This window comes from Aphelocoma coerulescens, chromosome 3 (assembly GCF_041296385.1).
Source record: "Aphelocoma coerulescens isolate FSJ_1873_10779 chromosome 3, UR_Acoe_1.0, whole genome shotgun sequence".
NCBI classification, from domain to species: Eukaryota; Metazoa; Chordata; class Aves; order Passeriformes; family Corvidae; genus Aphelocoma; species Aphelocoma coerulescens.
The window spans coordinates 81,381,436-81,402,462 of record NC_091016.1 but is presented as its reverse complement, the minus strand read 5'-3'; the positions used below and the strand labels follow the sequence as shown (position 1 = coordinate 81,402,462).

Here is a 21,027-nt window from a genome sequence, read left to right as displayed (position 1 = left end):
TCAGGAGAAGATGGTCTCCATTTCTGGAGGTGTTCCAGGCCCTTCCAAATCCCAGATGGACAGTGGAAGGCAGGCTGCAGAAACACACTTGGAATCACCTGTAAAATATTCCCCAAGCAAAATTTCAACAATCTGGAGTTTGTCACATCTCTCTAGGCTTTAGGAACAAAGTGCATTCCAGCAGGAGGAGCAACAACGTGATGTTTTTCCCTGCTGCCAGACTGGTAGACACTGCAGGAGCCTGCCCAGTACCACAAGAGAGGGAGCAATGCAGTCTCACCCACTCAATTCCTGCTCAAAGACCTTCTCTTAGTCCTTTGCACTGGAAGAGACTGCTCTTGCCAGAGGAATATCTTGTCTGGGGTAGGAGGGACACAGAGGGAAGAGGGTGGTGACTGTCACCACACTGCAATACATTTTCAAACGGCTGAGGGGAAAAGCAGAATTTTTTCTGTCCAGATGACCACAGCAACATGCCAGAACCACTGCAAGAACCAGCAGACCTCAGCCTCTTATTGAAAACATATTCTCCAAGACAAATGAAAACAGAATGGCTTAAACAAAATGACGCCTTCTTGTCACACTTAACCTTGAAGATTTTCTTGTTCTATCAGAGGTGCTTTCATGCAGTTTACAATATGAATAGCAAAATCACAGGCTCTTTAATCACGAAGCAAGTCCTATTTGTTTCTTGTTTTCTGTCATGAAAATTGCTTTTCTGGCTAATATGAAATATGTCTGAAACAAAAGGCTGTAAAAGAAAATCTCCCAAAAAAGATTTGTTCCCACTACAGTAGAAAAATATATATTAACAAAGAATAAATTATGTAGTGCTGTTAACTGGTTTTATCTGTTTTATCTGTTCAAGAGTAAACTGGTTTTAGATGAAACAGGGCATAGGAAAAGGTAACTCCCAAGAACTGTCATTTCGACCTCCTCCAGAACTTGCTAGTAAGAAAACAAAGCTAGGTTTTTCCAATGTTTCTTGTTAAGAAAATGTCATCATTTCCACTAATTAGGACAGTCACTTGGAAAGTGGGAGATCCACATTCGAGATGTTACCATCACATAGGCAAACCAGAACTTAAGTCTTTCTCAAATCCCAGGTATGCATGGAAAGGACCTCAACATGTCAAGTAGTTTGACCTCCTTTTCAAAGTAGATCAACTAGATCAATTAGGTCATAGCCATGGTCTAGCCCTGAATATCTGCAAGAACAGAGACACCAAAACCTCTCTGGGCAGGCTGTTACAGTGTTTGACCACCCTTGTGGTAGAAAAAATTTCTAATATCTACTCAGAATTTCCCTTGTTGCAGTTAGCCTTTTTTCTCTGCCATTCTTTCCCCATGCACCTCCCAGAACAGTATTAAAGCATAAACACCCCCCATTGCAATCCCTTCATCTACTCACCACTACATGAACGTGGCAGACTCATCAGGCACAATTTGCCCATGGCACATCCATGCTGGCTGTTCCCAGTCACCTTCCCATCCTTTGTGTGCTTGGACATGGCTTCCAGAAAGACAAACTCCATAACCTTCCTGAGAACTGATAGGTCAACAGTTCCCCAGATTCTCCTCCTTACCTTTCACTAAAATGTCATTAAAAAGGATTGGTCTTTGTCCTGTTCCCTGACTATCATCGCATTTCCAAGATGATAGAGAGGGATTTTGAAATTTTATCAGCCAATGCTTGGCACCCTTGGATGCAGCCCATGTGATTCCACAGTCTGGTGTTTGCCCTGTCAGCTTCAGTTGTTCCTAACTCAGTCCAGCTTTCCTGTCAGTCAAGCATCACTCTCCCAATCTATCACTGGATGCAAAGCCCTTCACTAGATCCACTCATGCAAACTATCTCAGCACATATGCAATTCCAGTGACATAGGTCTGCAGCTGCATGTGGACTTCAAACTCCTTCTAATTTTTTTCCATGCTGTGTATGTACCTGCACAAACACTTGATTGAGAGTCTGGCTTTAGAGAAAATAAGTAAACAAATTTTCCTTCTTCCGTACTTCTCATTGGAATTTCTGTTTATCTATATTCATATCAATGCTATCACAGTTCTTGGCTATTTAAAAATTGGAATAGTAAGTTAAAAGCTTCCTATATATAGATTGCATAAATTCAGACACTAGCTATAACTCCCATGTCCACAGTCTGAAAACAAAAAACAAAAAAAAAAACCCCAAACCCAGATAAACTGCAAAGGGTGAAAAAAAATCTGAGGAGACTTATGGGACAGATAGCAAGAGAGAAGGGATGTACAATTGGAAACTTGGAAACTGATACTCCTCCCCAGTATTGAAGGGTATTCCCCAACACTGAGCACAGAGTTCAAATTATTTAAAAGTCTCAAGAATTAATTAGAGGCAAGGAGGATTTTGGCCATAGTGTCCAAGTGCCATGGGCACAGAAAGCACACCTTACAGAAGGAATATTTAATTGAATGGTCAAGTTTCCAACAGCAGTTGGAGCCAAGTAAATTTAAGTTATATGTAAGTTGTAAGATTTTAATACAGAGTGTCAGCTAACTATTAAAACACATTTGTAAAGAAAAAGGCAGAACCTCCAGATCTTAAATTCTCTTTGCCGATAGTCTTTCTGGAAAATGTATTTTAATAGCTCAGAAATAGTTAACTCCTGAAAAAAAACATATATGTTGTGGCCTCCCATACAAAAGGTCGGAAGAGAACATAGGCATAGACCTGTATGTTCAGATTGAAACTAGGATAAAGCAGGCAGTTTCTTGATTCTGCCTACAAGCAAACAAATGGCTCAGTGGACACCATGGCAAGTCAGAGGTGTCCCCAGTAGCATCACAGACAGTGTTCTACCAAGGCAATTTCTGCTGGAAAATATGCATTTTAATTTTACTCACATTAATATATTCCAAGGTTTTGGCATACTGGTGTGAATACTCCAGTAATGCAGTAGAGCAACAGCCTGTTTGTATTCCTGTAGAATGACATTTATTGCAGCAATGAGCTTCACAAACACTTTGGACCAGATGGCGACCGGTTTCCTTGATGGCACACAGGGGAAGGGAAGCCCCTCGAAACTGAGCACAGAGGAAACCTCAGAAGTTCACAAGGTAACACCTCCACTGACTGTAGCTTTCCCGAGGTAATAGGGCTTTGTCTCTTTGCCCTTTCATGGGGGTAAACCTGGCTGCGTGTGAGCTTTGTGGCTGTGTGTGAGCTCATCAAGCAAAACAGATGTGGAAAACTTGTCAAGATGGACATAGCTGTCACCTGCTGCTTGCAGCATTCAGAGATTGTGGCCTGCTTCAACCAAGCTTATGAAGGTAATTCAAGCCTTTGTTGAAGTGAATCAAAAAGTCTGGAGAAATCCTAAAGTGAAAACAAATAAGGACAATATTTTCTCAGGCACCTGTCCTTTACTGTTCAGTTCTTATGTCTCTGATCATTTGTTCACACTCAGCAAACCTTTTAGAGCCTTTTTTAGTTCTCTTCTATTGCTGAGTTAGCCCCTTTTAACCAGCTTGCTGTCCTGACCCCCAAGCTGCAGGTTATGATATTGGTTTGGTACTTCACTGTGATGAGCAGAACTTCATGCCCATGCTGCAGGCATGAGGCAAAGCCTGCTGCTCCTGCCTGGAAGCAGAGAGGACTTCCCCCTTCCCTCTTCCCTAAGATGACTCTCACAAACAGGCTTTGAGCTGTTTGCACATAAATGCTGCTCTCCCATCCACACTTCAGTCTGGACACCACAGGTACACTCTTTTGGCTTTATGAAATGCAGATATTCACACCAGCAAAATGTACGCACCTTACCAGCCTTATTAATTCTTATTCATACCAAAGAAACAGGATGCTGTTTGAGATACCCAGAAAAGGCACTTTTTAAGCATTTGTCAATTGCATACCTAGTGCATACAAAATGCCACAATTTGCATTTACCTCTGCAGTGCAGCATTTGAGAATGTACCTTTATTACCTTATTGTGGGCAACAAACACAAGCTTGGGGTTAAAATCATATCATTGTGACAATCATCCAATCTATATGGTAGAAAGAAAATTCTGCAGACTCATTTGCATAGTCAGCATAGCAAAAATGATTATAAGAAAGAGCTTTATAAATAAAACTCTGGATGCTACAAATGTAGGATAAATAAAAACTAAAAGTTACACAAAATCATACAGACCTCATTTTTGACTAGCTGAACTTACAAGCACAGTTGCTTCAGGTATTTTTCCAAGAGAATTGAAAGGTCTTGGAGGAAAAAGCATTTGTGTGCACACATGCATATCTTGTGCATACACACAGGCACATACATTATATTTATTTATGCACCTGATGCGATTTCTCCTTTACTCCAAATAAAGAATACAGGATCTTAAGAACTACCAGTTAATTCCATGTCTGTATCTTCAGATACAGAGCACAGCTGCCAAATGACAGAAGTGGATTGAGTGCCTCAGACTTTTTTTGTTGTTGTTCTCATTTGGTGCCAATATAATTTATACCAGAAGCAGAGCTGGAGCTGCAGCCTGGACCAGGGGACAGCTGCAGCCCTGGCACATCAGCTCCCAGTTCCCTGTTAGTTATGTACATCTCTGTATCTATCAACCTGTCAGGCCCAGCTTCTGAACACCTTTAATGTGCTACAAAGATAAACACTTCTATATGTAGGACAGGAAATGAGGCTTCTTTTGCTGATTAAAATACAATTTACAACAAGTGTAGGGAAAGAGCTATTCCAATTAAAACACGGCTTAAGATTTTTTTTTTTTGCTTTCAGTATCGATGAAATCAGAACATCACTGTAATTCTGTTTGATAATTTTAACTTAGTTTGTTAGAAACTATCCCCCTGAACCAATAGCTGACCTCCAAAGCATTCCAGCTTCCTGTGGGATAACAAGGAATAATATAAAACATTCTACTGTAAAATAAGCATGGCTGGTGTGAATTTTGTTCCTGTGTTGTCAGATACACAAACCTACAGCAAGTACTCAGCAGTGATCAAATAAATATCCAGAGACCTTTTTCTAACAGACAACTCAGCAACTTCAAACAGATTTCTTGAGCTAATTCACTTGTGGTATGGGCCGATAAAGCAGTGTTAATCTCCTGTTTTAAATCACGGCTCTGTCATAAGGCTCTATTAATCTCTCCCAAGTTATAGAGTGTCTTAGTGGTAGGAAATTATATTTCTAAATTGAATTTTGTTCTCTTTCAGTGTAGCAAGAAATATTTTTCAGACTTCTAATAGGAACTGTAAAACCTGCGATGCCAACAATACGTTTGAATAAATAAAAGCCATAATTTAAAGCCACTTTCTTCCAAGCCCCAACACTACAGCAAAAAACCAGAAATTGGTTACCTACAAAGAAGAAACTAAACACAAGATTTTAAATTAAAATGAAGCAGATGGTTAACTTTTTTATCTTTTTATAGCAATTGGATTTTTCCTTAAAAAATTCTTCATAGTCAAACAATCTCCAGGCACTAATAAAACGCTTATTGATTCTTAGTATATACACTTACTCTACAAGATGTCCTAACCCACAGTTTCCATTATTTTTAACAGAAATAGATACCTTTCCATAAGTTAGTGCCCCTTTGTTTCACGCGAGACAAATTTACAGTAAGTAAATATCTCTGCATTAAATTAACTATGCTTAAGTTAAAATTAATAACCACAGGTGACAAAATAAATTACTTTTATGGTCAGCAATAGAGCTGCAGGGTGGGTAGTGGTAGGAGGCAGCAGAATGTAACTGCAGCATCGATAAAGTTCATGGCCTTTGCTTTCCAAGAACAATCCCACAGTCTCCATAAGGTTTAGATAGACTTGCCCCACAGGCTTATTTGAATCTTACCTACTGCTGACCATTACCATCTCACCGAGTGCAACAAACAGCACTGGTCAGTGCTTAGATCAGAAATACTGCCTGCATTAAATTTTTTTAATGCCTGCAGTAAATACAGAGAACTGTTACACATCAAAATATTAGGATTTGCATTAGGCAGAGTGTTCAAAGCCACATGACCACCACTCAATTCATATCAGCTTTGCAGTCAAACCCAAATCCAGGTAGTCCAAGGAATCACCTTGACTTATCAGCTTTGAGGTAAGATGGATTCAATGCAATTCAATTGCACTTACATGCAATTTATGTAAAAAAAAATAAAATCACAAGAACACCAAACCAAAAAAAAAAACCTGTGCTTGCTATGGATTTATTCTCTCTCTGTAGTAATTAGATTTTTCTCACAAAATGAAAGTCAGAACACTTACCACAAAGCTTTTTTCTTTGGGAGAGGCTGTGGGGTGGGACGGATGGTGTTACCTTTTAAGTTAAGCTGGGAACCATGGTGTAATGACTGAATACTACTAAGACCACAGCAAGATTGGAGCAAGAAGCATTATAAATTACTGCTGCTTCGAGTTTAATTTTAGCTGTACTTTATTAACTGTTCAGAGTATTAAACTTTCCTGTTTTCAATCCTATGGCAAGGGTCTTGGAGTCTCCATCTCCATCACCATGATCTTCCTTGCTGCATTTTCTAATATGTGCCAACCTTTAAAACATCTGTCCTAATAATCAAGAGCAGCTCATGAAAGCTGGAAATAGCTGTGAAAGCTAAAGGAGAATTAATTTTAAGCATTTTTCAAGGCTGATACAGGCATTTGCTTGGTGTATGTGCAGGGAGAGAAGTCTCATACACACACAAAACAAGCAATAGGAGCCAGCTGAGGGGGCTATGGTGGAGCACATCTCAGACTACTGGTTCCTTTGGTGGCATGAAGTAAATAAGATTTGATGCAGAGCAAAAAATATAACTAAAGTGTTTCCACAAAGCAGAGCTCTTTCTTTTTGACCTGTTTTCTTTGTAACAAATGGAAAGATAATTCTCCCTGTCAATAGAAAAACAGGGAAAGATGAGAGAGGGAGGAAGGAGGAGGGAGAAAAGAAAAAGCAACAGAGAGAGAAGGGCAGCTGCAGCCACCGAGGCTGGAAAGAGAGAGCACATCCCAGAGCTGGCAAGCCTCAGGTGAGGATTGCAGCAGCCCTCCTGCAGTTTCTGCAAACAATTAGAAATGAAAGGAGCCTGTTCTTGTCGATGCATCCAAAGGGGCCTCGACAGTTCTTACAGTCCCTTTGTTTGCCCATCAGGCTTCTCCCTCAAGACATTAATTTTATCCCGTTTTAAGTAAAGCTGTTTTACTGACACATTTGAGTGATGTTTGCAGTCCCAGCTCTGAAACAAAGAAATTATGCATTTAGCAGCCTCTGCACACCACATTTCTGTGGAAACTTCTTCCCCAGTTTGCCCTAGGTACCCTGTGATAAGTAGCAGAAGAAATGTCTTATCAAGACACTGATGTTTCCCCTGGAGACTGCTGATCAGAGCCTTTTCCTACCACAACTGAGATCCAGCAATAAAGAGGAAATACGGTCTTAGGACAACATAAGCAGAAACACATGCTCCTCTAAAATTCAGAATTTTAAGAACTCATCAAGACGATATATGAAAATACATAGTGCAGGACAGATGTTAACTTTTGTATTTCAAGATGGTCTTATACATGGAGAAAGAGAATCTAAAGAGAGTAAAAGGTTCCTTAAAGGTAAGTGTCCTCCTTTGTGTTACCTGAATTCAGTAAAGATTTAGATAAACCACTGCTCAGAACATAAATTTAGCAGTTTGGCAATAAAAAGAAGTCAAAAATGGGAGGAAATGACAAAGCATGTTATTCAAAGGTCAAACTCCCATAGACAGCTGTCTACGAGAAAAAGGCTAACATACAAATACTAAATTCATTAGAGGAAAGAGGAATTAGACTAATTAACTCTGTATTAAATACTATTCATTAGAGGCATATTGTATGATCCTTCCATTCCAGTAACTTATACCAATATACAAGGAAGAGATCATTTTCTTGAACAAGTCATTGATAAAAATTATGCTTTTGCCCAAAAGTTAAAAGCCTTTGGAATCTCAGCAAAGGTTTCTGAATAAAGACCTCCCCTTACCCACCAAGTTACATGAGTATAATGAACAGGTTATCCCACATTTGGCCTTTGGCAGCTGGAAGACCTGGTATTCTACACAGACGGAAATCAGATAAAAATGTCAAAATAATTAAGTTCCCTTACTTAAGCAGGTTCAGACATACTGAACTAGTACAGCTTTATGGTCCAGGATCAGAGCAAGTAGCTGTTCTAAGGCAGCAAAATCAATGGAAATATTTTAGATACTTGGCACTCCTTTTTTTTTAGGGATGGTAGAAGCTGATGTTTGGCATAAATCACCACTATGTGTCACCTTCAAAATTGGAGACCTTCAGACCCTGCAGATTCTTTGCTGGTTTACTGCTTCCTATCCTGCCTTCCACCTGCTCAGAAGCCTTCCTGATGCTGTGAAGTTTGATTTGTCTGAAGGGGAGGGTAATTGCATGAAATTTAAAGATCTTATATTCCACAGTCACAGGGAAAATAAGGTATTATTTAAAAAAGTAGCATCTCTGTAGAGCTGGAGGATAACACTCTGGATGAAGAGACCAGCACATTTCTGGAAAAATCAAGGAACTCATGTTCCTTGTTCCCCCAATTGCTGGGTTTTTCTTTAAGTGCCACCTACTTTGAACACAGACCTAAAGTCTTTTCATGTACATAACTGCTGATCTGACAAAGATACAAATGCACAGGGCTTTATTTTATTAAACCAAAAATCATATTCATAGCAAATACATATTGAAGGTCCAGATTAGATTTAGAGTCAGAGTCTCTATCTACATAAGAGAAAAAAATGCAGACTCTAAGTATAGATTGCACTAGTGAGAGCTTGTACATATAGGAAAAAGGTAGGATTGACACAAGATGGACCTTTGGGATGGGTTCAGCTTTAGGTGGTTAGTCTTGGGACAGAAGTTGCCAAGTGATGTTGAATGGATACAGAAAAAGACTCAAGTAAGAGGAGTATGACACTCACCATCAAGGCTTCTGAAAATTAAATTCACTTCTGCTTCAAGGAGAAAGTAAGATTTGCCATAGGATAACTCCTACTGCTTAAAGAAACTTTTCAACTTTGTCAGAAACTGGAAAGCAACACTTAGATCCTTATTTATCTGAAAGTTAAGGAATCAGCATTAAACCATGGGGATTTCCCACCTTATCAGAAGCACCTCTCCATTCAGACCATCAGTGTCTGGGTGTAAGAGCCTCTAGCATCAAGGCTACGAAGGCCGACAAGATGGTGCTTCTAGGGCAAGCACCTGAGTCACACTTGTATGGAGCATCCCCACCAGTTCACTGGTTATCAGACATGACTGCTTTCCAGACAGACCGCAGGAATGAACATATTCCCACACACTTTACCAAGCATATTGTCAAGGTGACAAGACACTGAAGCAGAAGCAGGCCTTGGAGAGAGTTTGGTTGATTCCAAGCCCTTCTCTTACCATCTTCAAAATTAGTGACTGGTGAGGACTAAACAGCATTTTCAAGATAGCGAGGTTTCCTAAACACAAGTTTATGACAGCCATCTGCTCCAGTTTGCTCCAGCTGCCAGAAGGGCTCAGCAGGATGGGCGAGACAGAAGAGCAAGTACACTCCTGAGACCCCACTCAAGGACGGTCCCCAAGGAACAGAACTAAACTCTGGATAAAAATACAAACACTACATCTGGACACTTCCACATATCCCTGCCAAACTCATCTGCTCTGCACGGCATCACAGAGATACACAAAGGCTGTCTCCTTCCCTCAGAAGTTTACAGTCTAACTGCAATAGCACAGCCTACGTAGAGAGACATGAAGGGATTCACTAAGGTTACAAAGGGGGTCAGTGGCAGATGCAGACATCAAACATGAGCCACGGCAGTCTCCCTGTCATCTGCCTGTCCATTGAACTTTGCTGTCTGTTAAGTACAAAGATACATGACAGAGCAAAAGCCCCTGGTGAACTCACATCAAACCAGTCAAGACTGAGTAACCGAGAAGCTTGGTACTGGAAACAAGACAGAGAAAGAAGCAGAAACAAAACTCACAGGCCAGCAGGACAAGACACAGCCAAAGGTTTGGGTTTTTTGTTCTGTGAAAGACAGTAAGAAAAATCTTTTCTTCACACACACAAAGTGCACATTGATATGAGCTGTAATTACACAGCTGGACTTTTAAACAGTTTTAACCAAAGTATTAATGCACCTTATAGAAAGCATAGCTTTACATTAAAGTTTATCACAGTTGTTCACTCATACATTTCTGTAATTTCAGTCCATCTCTCTGGTAGCGTTACCAGTGAAGATACAGGAAATTGTCACACAATACACAGAAACTGTAATGAATGGCAAAGACTGAAAGTATGTTTGCCTGGTCGAAGACAGTTCTTAAATTGCCACAATCCAGTCAATACTCAAGATGGAGATTCTAAATATGGTACAAAAAAAACACTTCCACAAAGAATCATAACCTAAACAAAGACACACAGAGACTATTTCCAAAACAAACATGCAACATAAATAAGGTGCATTTCAAAATTATGTCAAGGTGCTAAGGACCAAAAGAACAGATATGACTATCAACTCCATGTCCTGCTCATGGAGTTTACATTTGGAGTTTTCCTAAACTGGAGACACATTTCAGCAGTCATTCATGCCACTGTGCTCAGTGGGGAGCATCTCACCTGCACAGAAGGGAGCCCCTTCTCACACTCAATTTGAAGTGGTGCCCTTTCAGCAGAAGCTTAACTTGCTTTAGCAAACACTGCCAAAAAATCTACCTTAAGGCGTGGGGATGGGGGGATATACCAAAATGACAAGTCAGCAGTAGGCTCATTCTGAGCTAGCATCAAACATAAAAAAGAAAATCCACCATTCTCTCCAGCAACCCTCCTGGCTGAGCCCAACTAGTCTTCCCAGTCTCAGTGGCAGCAGAGTGCAGCCTTCAGACCAGGCAGGGAAGAAAAAAAGATCACAGCTCCAGGAGGCCCAGGCACTTTTCCCATCCGCCAGCTGAATGACATATCTGTTCTCAAAACACTCCTGTTATTCCACATTTATACTCAGGACACGACTCACCTCTTTCCTGAAGATACTCTTCACTTTCAGAAGTGTGCCTCTACTATTTATTTTCTCTTTTCTCTTGCTTATGGTCCTACACCTAAGAGCATCACTAATATGTCCCACAAATCAGGGGTAAGGCACAGTAATTGTCTCCAGGCCACCTCTCCAGACCTAATCTAATACAAAATTTAGATACCCCATAGTACAATTCCATCTTCTAGCTGACATACACCAAAAAGCCGTACTGTTGGCACATCCACAGGCATCCAAATACCAATCAATAGCTGCATCACTTTGTAGAAATAAAGACAGCAATTAGAAGAATTAATCTAAAATAGTGCTTATACATTCACCTAAATATGTAAGAATAAACTTAGCAACACAAGATGTCTATTAGATACCTGTGAAATCTTCGCCCTGTGCATGTTAACTAGTATCACTCTTCAAGTATTCAGTTTTCTTTCCAATCCATGTAATTTGTAGACCAAAGGTGTTTTTATATACTGGACAGCACTAGGGTTCAGTTTCCTTTTACCACGGGTTATAAATTTGACTAGACAGCAACAACTGCTTTTTAATCTAAGCAAACTGGTATGTCAGAGGCAATCAGTATGGCAAAGCTATCCCAGGAGTATCCTAATAATCCCAATGAATCACTTGGCGTTGTATGAAACTGAATAGTTGAACTCTTGGCACAGAATGTCACAAGCACTTAAAGCAGCAAGCATATACAGCTACAAACAGTGAGCTCAGAGACACTTCCCTTCATAGTGTTTGCACTCCTGCTCAACTTCTGCACTTCTGGCATTAAACAGTTTCTAACCATATTAGTGTATTTTATTTTTTTAAAACTACTTCCCACGGAAAAAACCTGACACACATTTAGGGATGTTATTTGCTATTCCTACCAATAGTTATATGTTATAGTCAGAGAAAAAGAGCAGGAAAACTCTGGGTACAAAACTGGGAGGGCTCTGATATATGAGAAAATCTATTGATATAAGGTAATTAATAAAATAAGGAGACCAGTGTTTCTGATGAGAGACTTTTGACACACAAATGACACTGATTTCAGAGGAAATATTTAAATGGACCAGTGTAGCCCTCCTTAGTGTTTCAAGCCTAATTTGGAGCATTTCAAACATATTAAGTAAGCACCTAAAAAATAATGTTCTCCACTAAATTATATGCCACATATGGAAAGACATGCAATAATAATGCCACTTTTAAACCCAAATTAAAGGTGCATCTATCTTAATTCAATTTTTATTAATATATTCTATCAGTTTGAATTACCTGCAGATTTTTAAAACTGAAACTAGAAACACTGCTTTACACACATAATTAGAAATGCTTCAATCTATCTAACTGCATAGAGCTATTTTCAAATGAAACTAGCCAGTAACCTTAGATTAACCTTAGAATTAACCTAAGTCAGTAACCTTGTACTGGGTTTCCTTATGTGGTGATTCCTACTGCCTCTAAACAACAGCTAGTCCCACAGAAGTACATTAGTTCTCTTACCGTCCTTAGAGTGCAAAACTGTTGTTGAATTGACAAGTGTGTCTATAAAACATGTATCACAGTCTCTAGTCTATCAGCTATATGATTATCTATAGTAAGTCAGGATAAAAACAGATGTTCTGACTTGAAAAGCACTTATCTTTACAACTCCAGAATCCCTGAGGAGGTTTAATCTAGTTGATTTAAAGCTTTGGTTCTTAACATCAGTTTAGTAGTTGGCTGATTTTACTTCTTAACTAGACAAATGCTCTTCCATGGACATGCTAAAAATTCTCAGTAATAATAGCTGCATATACAAACTACTGATTTGCCCATAAATTCTAAAGCAGAGGTGATCCTAATATTTTTTTCTACTCTACACATGAAAGTCTCCAAGTCTCTGGAAAATTCAGGCCAACCACCTTCTTCCTCTCATTCCATTTTCAATCTTATTTGACTATGGAACATACAGTAGAAGTCATTAAGCTGCATTTCACAGTTTATGGTTTTAATGGTTTTGCAACATTAGATGCACAACACATTTTCAAGCATCAAAAACTATAGACTTTGCTATCTAACATTTCATAAAGATAATAAAAGCTAATGAGCATTCATGATCTATGATGTGACAAGACATCTGTTCTGTTCTTTCTGAGATAAAACACTCACCCCGCCTTGTTCTGGCACAGTGGGAGAGAACAAATATAAACCAATTAATCATTTTAAACTATAAGCTATATTAAGTTATAGTTTCTCAACAGGCTTTTCATACCCTGTTGCTAACAGGGCACAGGTGTCCTAAAAACATTCTTTCAACGCAGTAATTATATCCCGCTAACTTCCCATGGTCAGCTGCAGACAACAGCACTGTTCAGTTTCAGCAGAAAAAAACCCTGTTCAAAACAAGCAATAACAAGGTTGATGTTATACCAAGAGTCCAGTATCAAGAGCTCTCTTCCCATTATCTACATATTTACATCATGTTTTCTTATTACAGGAGGATTTTAGAGGAATTTCATTCTGATCCATTATGAGGGTAAGGAGTGCAAATGTTGCAAGAAATCCTACAAGATACGTCATAGGGGACATGAGTAACATGGGCATGGAGGCGGCAAGAATAATCTGCTTTACCATTGTGAGGCTGGAACAGGGAGATCTGTCATAGCAAACTGTTGAGAAAATTAAAACTCTGCTCTCCTTTACATTTCAAAACCAGCTGCCAAGCATTTTAGGTGAACTGTTTTGAGACCAAATTCAGCTTGTTGTCACCTATAGTATAATATAGAAGTGGAAAAAAACCAAACCAATTCTTTTTTGTCTCCATTCAGCCTTGCAGTATGACTTGTTTTGAACACTGCAGGAGCATGCAAGGTTTTGGCATCCTGAAAACTGCTGTATGTTACTGTAAATAAAACAAATTACAGATTGCATAGCAGTTAACGAACAACATTATTCACAGTAAAACCTTAAAGGCAAAAAATCCCAGTTTACATAAAGAAAACAAATACCCAATGCCTGACAAATACCTCGTACTGCTCAAAACACTGTCCTCCTACCGACCTACCTTGCAGAAGCTTGTAATAAAATAAGCAATAGAACCAGGGAACGAAGCACAGCCCAGCTGTGCAGGAAAGCAAAGTACTTTTGCTAAACTGAAGGATCCAAGGTAACTGAGATTTAATGTTAACACCCCACACAGCTTCAAACATCTAACCTATGTAAGTAGCCTAAGCCACCTGCCAGAGAGAAACAGCATCTCCTCACTGACTGAAGCAACAGTCAAGCAGCTTTCCCTGGACTGTCCTGCTGGAAGTCTGCTCTTTCCACTAACTAAAACTGGTATTCTCCTCATGTTGCAGCCACAGACTCTGCCTCAGAATTTAAACCAACATTTATACAACATGTGCACCAACAGAACCAAAAAGGAAATGAAGCTAATAAGTTCATGCATAAAGCCTAGTCCACAGGAAAATTACTGTGGCAAGACTGAATCAGATGATCCAGGGATTTCTCTCTCACTTCCCCAGAGAGGTTATGTATGCTTTAGATTAAACTAAATAAAATCTGAAAAAAACCAGCACTAAATAAGCAGCCTAGACGAATCAGCTGGTGAACTTAGGCTACACGTATATTAGCACTTAGTGTAGGAAAACATGAAGGGATCAGTAGGAAATAGTTTCTGCTGTGGACCTGAATCTTAAAATTTGCATGTTTGGTGGGTTTTCTATGACCAAATTAATTTCAGATCACCTCTTCAGATCATTTAAGCCTTGCAGACATTAATTTGATGTTCATCCATTAGCATTTGGTACATTTCTGGATCAATTTTTTCTAATTAGTTTCATCTGGACAGAATCCAGTTTGCATTCTCTGAAGCAAACACATGACAAGCAGGGATGATCAGATTAATTTACAAAGAAAAAACACACCCTCAATTGAAAAAACATACCACACACAAAAAAACATTCCTAGCCTGAATCAAAACAATAACATAGTCCTACCCCAGGGTCCCTAGACAAACAGTTACGCAACACCATCACAGACCCCAAAATGTGCAGCTACTTACCAAATGCTGCTGAGCTCTTGCTGTTAATTTTGGATATTATTAGTGTATCATATTCTAATTCTATATAAAATTTGACATGAGATTGTATCATAGGTTTTGTTAATTAACCTCATAAGCTTAATTTCCTTTCTAGTGCATCTATTTATGTCCATCCATGGACTGACAATGACTTCTCAAATACTGCTTCCATGACAAATTATAGAAAGATTAATAAAATCCTGATAGAAAAAAGAATAATCTGCCCACAAAAACACACAAACTTGTCACATTCCGATTCCGGTTAAAATATTAAAATTTAATTAATACCTTTTGAACATACAATTATGTCAAGGAAAGAGTAAAGCCATTCAAACAATGGATATAGATCTTAAACAATATTTACAAATTTTAAACTGCAAATTGACTATAAAGTCACAAATACTTTAAATATTTAGTAGAATATAGTGTAAATTCTAATATAAACAAGATAAATTCCATCTGCTATTTTTTTCAGTCATAACAGTCTAATCTTTACATACTATATACATTAGAATACTAAAAAGTTATAAAATTTTCTTTCTGTTACAATGCAAAGAAATGGAAAATACATCAGCTCTGTCTTACTGTACAATATTCCAATTGAACTTTCAGTAGTGGTCTGCAAAAATAAATGGCACTTTCACATGCAACAAGGCATAAAGTACAACTCTTTTCATTTGCAGTATTCCCTCTGAGTGCAAAGTAAACTGAAATGCAAATGTCATTCAGCCAAGTAGCTGGAAATCAAATGTAAACTGTGGAAAGAGATTCTGACAAACTTTCTCAGATTGAAGTAAAAAAAAAAAAAAAAGCATGTAAAATGATGTCCATACAGATCTGTAATTTTAAAAAATGAAAACACAGCATACTATGAAGTTTGTTATGACAGTATCAAAGCTACCTTGACAACACAATAATGGAGGGAAAGCTGATGATCCTGTGCCAGTTCTGGAGCCCAGCCCTGCCAGTGGGCTGCAGCATCTAAGATGTTTTTCTATTGACAGTTTCCAAAATTACTTCTGCCACTCAAAATTGCACATTAACAGTCAGATGAGTTTTCTAGACGTCATTACGCCATTGTGTAACCATAGCTTCCACAGTGCAATGCCACAAGAAGCCTGTCTTTCAGGATTTCTTTACTTGGATATTCAGGTAACTTGAGCATGTTGATACTGAAAAGAAAAAAAAAAAGGACACCACAGTTCAGCAAAAAAAATCAACAGTAAAGATTTCTGATTAAAACTCCTGAAGAGATCAGATTTATGGAAGAAAACAAGCCTGTGCTAACTTACAGTACCACTGAGCATTTAAATATATTGCAGGAAATTAAGTTGTTTTTTCACTTCAGTAAGTTGTAATACAATAATTTAACTTTAATATTCCTTTATTAATTTCGCTACCTTTAATTACACAAACTCAAGTCACAAACAATGAGCAAACATAATGTAACATCATTTGGGATAAAACCCATCACTTTCATGTTGGAGAGTGAATACTGCAGGAACTGTTTAAATTTCTTTTGGACCTTTTAATATTCAAAAGACCTCTACTTTTAACTGTGACTGACATGAAAAAGCCCTGGTTTTAAGATATTTTAATTAGAATGGTTAACATACCATGTGCTTGATGTTGGTAAAAGATTTGCAGTATATGGTACAGCAGCAATAGTAAAATTTTGCAATCCACTGCCACCCATTATATGAGCAAAGCCACCATGAGGCACCCTGGAACTGATAAAATGTACAGAAATTAGAGCAGTGCAATAATGTTATAAGGCAACAAATTGTAATTTTTACACTGAAAATATCTCTTACTTAGAATAATTTGACAGTTACTAATAGTTCTACTAAAGTTCCCTTTTTCTTACTGATGTCAAAATTCTCATTGTTTAAAAGCTTTTAATTACAAGACTGAATAATGTATTAGTCCACTTACATTAGGCATCATATTGTTTGACTGACATTTAAGACAATTCTGCCTGCAAGAAGGACTCATTTCTATAACCAGTTTTTGTAGCAGAATGTTCATAGAATCATAGAATATTCTGAGATGGAAAGGACCCACAAGGATAGAAATCTGACTCCTAACTCTGCAGGGATCACACCCTGTGCCTGAGAGCATTGAAAACCCTTCTTGAACTCAGTCAGGCTGCTGCTCTGACCACTTCCCTGGGGAGCCTGTTCCAGTGCCCAACCTTCTGGGGTCTGGGGAAAGAGCCTTTCCCTAACATCCAACCTAAAACCTCCCTGACACAGCTTCAAGTAATTCCTTTGAGTCCTGTCTCTGGTTACTAGAGAAGAGATCAGAGCCTGCTCCTCCACTTCCCCTCCTGAGGAAGCTGTAGACTGCAATGAGGTCTCCAAGGTCCCCCCTCATTCTCCTCTTCTCCAGACTGAGCAGACCAAGTGTCCTCAGCTGCTCCTCATATGGCTTCCCCTCTAGACCCTTCACCATCTTCATGGCCTCTTTGGACACCTTCTAACAGATTTATATCCTTCTTACATTGTAGCATTATCTCAGTTAAGACAAACATGTCTATTTATGTTTAAAGCTTAAGAAATACTACATCCCAAAACAGTTTATTCTCTGACTACTATCTGTGGGACAAATGACTGAAGTGTCCTTGACATGTCTGTTCATTTACTACTTCAGACCGAATATTTCAAGTAACTAATAAAACCATTATATCAGTCACACTACAGACCAGTGACAAACTATGGCAAAACCAGAACACACTAAAAAAATCACTAGCATCTTCAGGAATGCAATCTCAATCATATTACTCAATTTTTTTTCTTTACCAACATATTATTCAAAGATTACTCCCGGTGCAAATGGGCAATAGCCCATTGTTCAGACTCCCTTTCTGTCATTCTAAACTAACAAATAGAATAAAATTCAGATATTCAAATAATTTCATAACAACAACTTAGCTGACATACACTACAAGGCTACATCTTCCTAGCACAGGCCTTGCACCAAAAAACCCTCAATCCCCTCCCAAACGCCACTATAATGAAAGGATAAAGGAAGCTGGATGCATTTGGAACAATGCCACCATTAGGGAGAGAGGGATCACCCTTTCTCTGCACTTGGGGAGAAATATCCAGCTCCAAGCTCCCCACTGTAGGAAGGACAAGGACATAATGCAGCAAGCTGAGTAAGAGCCACAAAGATTGTATGGGATTGGAACACCTGACACAAGACAAAAGCAAGCTGGGACTGTTCAGCCTGGAGAAGTGGAAGCTCAGAGTAATCTGATCGATGTGTTTTAACTACTTGAAGGAAGGGATAAATAAGATAAAGCAGTGGTCCTCAGTTACAGGATAGGAGGCAATGGGCACAAATTGAAAGTCTAAGAAATTTCCATTTAAACATAAGAAACACTTTTTTACTGTGAGGTGGTCCAACACTGGTACAAGTTGCCCAGAGAAGTTAAGAGGTCAGCATTCCAGGAGACAGTCAAAACCTATCTAGACAAGGTCTTGAGTATCCAGCTGCAGCTGACCCTGCTCTGAATACCATGCTGGTCTAGACAATCTGAGATTACATCAGCTGGTTAGAGCATGGTACTAATAATGCCAAGGTTGATCCCTGTATGGGCCATGCACTTAAGAGTTTGACTTGATGATCCTTGTGCACCCCTTCCAGCTCAGAATATTCTGTGAAACTCTTAATCTGCAGAGGTCCCTTTCAATCTCAGCTATTCTGTGATTTTGTAGCTAGCGAAGAAAGAATCTGATAAAACAAAAAATGTAACAGCTGTTAGAATTCTGGATTACAGGTAGCTATACTAACAATAATGCTCCCATATTCACCAAATCAAATGACTGTAAAAGACAGGAGCTTTTGGAATAAGTGGAACAAAGAAGTAATGTTTCCACTCACAGTAAAACTACTCAGCAAAAATGCAAAAGCGTAATGGTTGCTACTGCTGAATGTGAAGGAGCTGGGACACAACTCACAGTAATACCTTTTAAACACACCTTTTAGAACTAGCTGTAGTATCCAACACATAAATCTGTATTACCTAGCTTAACAGCAATGTTGAGCATATAGTTCTAACACTGCTACACAAAGTAACCACTATGGAGAGAAGTGGTTTGCAGCATATTATTCCTGACACAAATGGAATTATGCTTACAGCAACAATTCAGAACAGCTGTAAAGATTGTACATCAGTAGTCTTATACCACGGTTTTGGCTCACATTCCAATACAGTGCTGCCTCCCCTGCAACGACTTTTTTTTTTCCCCTCTGATAAACATCCCACATTCAAATCAGCAATGAAACAGAGACCTAACTGCTGAAAATTCCTTTCAGTCCAGTATTATCTGAAAGTTTTTTCAATGTAACTTATTATAATACTTCCCATACAACAGGACAAAATTATAAAGTAGGGTCAAGACTTTGAACATTTAAAAGGAAGAGACTGCTGCCAACTTAAGCCTCCAAGAATGAGTTTTCTCTCCAAGCAAAACACAGCCAATATAGTAAAGAAAACCTTCCATATAGATGCAAAAAATACCACAATAGCTGTGAACAAAAGCAACAATACAATTTCATAGCTTTGGAAATTTCTATGTTTACATCTGAATCATGAGTTTTCTACCTATTTTTTCACTGACAGGTTTTGCATAAATTTGCTTGGAATGAAAACACTGTAGAGGAGATTTTAAGCTTGTTTCCTTATGTTTTCTTATACTTCTGTAACAGCAGCCAAATATATCTTCCACATTTAACAACTATGCTAAATTTTCCTTAAAAGAACATAAGCATACTGCTTAATGCTCAACAAAAACTACAGTCCCCAAAGAAGTTGTATACAATCTTTACAGCTGTAGAATATAAATAAAGTAGAATTTATCATATAGAATCTATCAAGCTTCCAGCTGTTCACTAAAAACCCCATCAGAAGTTGCCAGTGGAGAATTAACAATAAATTAGCCAAATTCTATTATAAATGCCAAACAGACCAAGAGGGGGAAAAATAAGAAAAAGCTTGTAGAATTGGCAATATCATCTCAAGCAGCTGTCAGCTGAGAAAGAGTAAATGGCATCGTAAGTGAACTTTCAGATCCCAAACCTGAGCCACAAAAACATTTAGGCTTTTTCTTGAGTGCGCTAAGACCTCCAAATATGCTCAAACTTTGCTCACAACAATTACTTTACTGTTAAAAGACATCTCAAAATTGGTATAAATGACAAATGCAATGTTATTTCTACTGAAACTACCAAAGCAAGACTTCATAAGAGAAAAGGAGAAAGAGATGTAAAAATGGGGGAAGAAGACAAGAGGCAAAGTTTAAGAAATATTTAGAGATGTCAGAGAAACACTGAAGACATAGTCATTAATCTATTCAATTCACTAGATTAATTTCATAGTCTTTGATTGGAAAGAAAGAACAGTTCCACTTCACACACACACACAAAAAATCAAGTGAAAGTACAGAAGAGATTAAAGGGAAACAGAGAAAGAAAAAAAGAGAACTTTTAATGTAGACTGCCAACCAGTACCCATAGAAACAAATCGTTCACTAAGGCCAGAAAAAAACATAGTTTGAAATTAGGTATACTTTTAATGTAAAATTTTACTTAAGATACCCAACCACTATGGCCCAACTACTGTACTAGGCTAACTCGTGTTTTAGCTCACAGAAAAGTCAGCATCTAAATCTTCCATTTAAAGGAAAGTAGGACTGTTTGGGGATTTATGTGCGAAAATTCCAGCTGCATATGACTGTTAGAGGTAACTTTCAAAAGTTAAATATGTATGGAAAAATACATCTATTACATTTCAAACACTGAAGAAGAAACAAAGGGTTCCTCCTAGCTGATACAGAAAAAAAAATCCTAAGCAGATTGTTTTTAAATTCCAGCCCGGAGTTCTTAAAGTCACACCAA

At 38.4% G+C, this 21,027-nt stretch overlaps 1 protein-coding gene across 5 annotated transcripts in view; it reads right to left on the bottom strand.

Moving 5' to 3' along the window:
* Nucleotides 1–15,413: 15,413 nt before the first annotated feature.
* HACE1 (HECT domain and ankyrin repeat containing E3 ubiquitin protein ligase 1) overlaps nt 15,414–21,027 on the bottom strand; it is a 50,488-nt gene continuing 44,874 nt past the window's right edge. For 3 of the 5 annotated variants that reach the window (XM_069011069.1, XM_069011071.1, XM_069011074.1), the window contains 2 exons: nt 16,740–16,853; nt 15,415–16,295 (listed from right to left, as the gene is read on the bottom strand). In XM_069011069.1, coding sequence (XP_068867170.1) covers nt 16,193–16,295; nt 16,740–16,853 — 217 coding nt within the window. In that variant the 3' untranslated portion in view covers nt 15,415–16,192. Of the gene's footprint in view, nt 16,296–16,739; nt 16,854–21,027 lie in introns of all 5 variants that reach the window. The other 2 variants (XM_069011072.1, XM_069011073.1) reach the window with 2 other exon arrangements.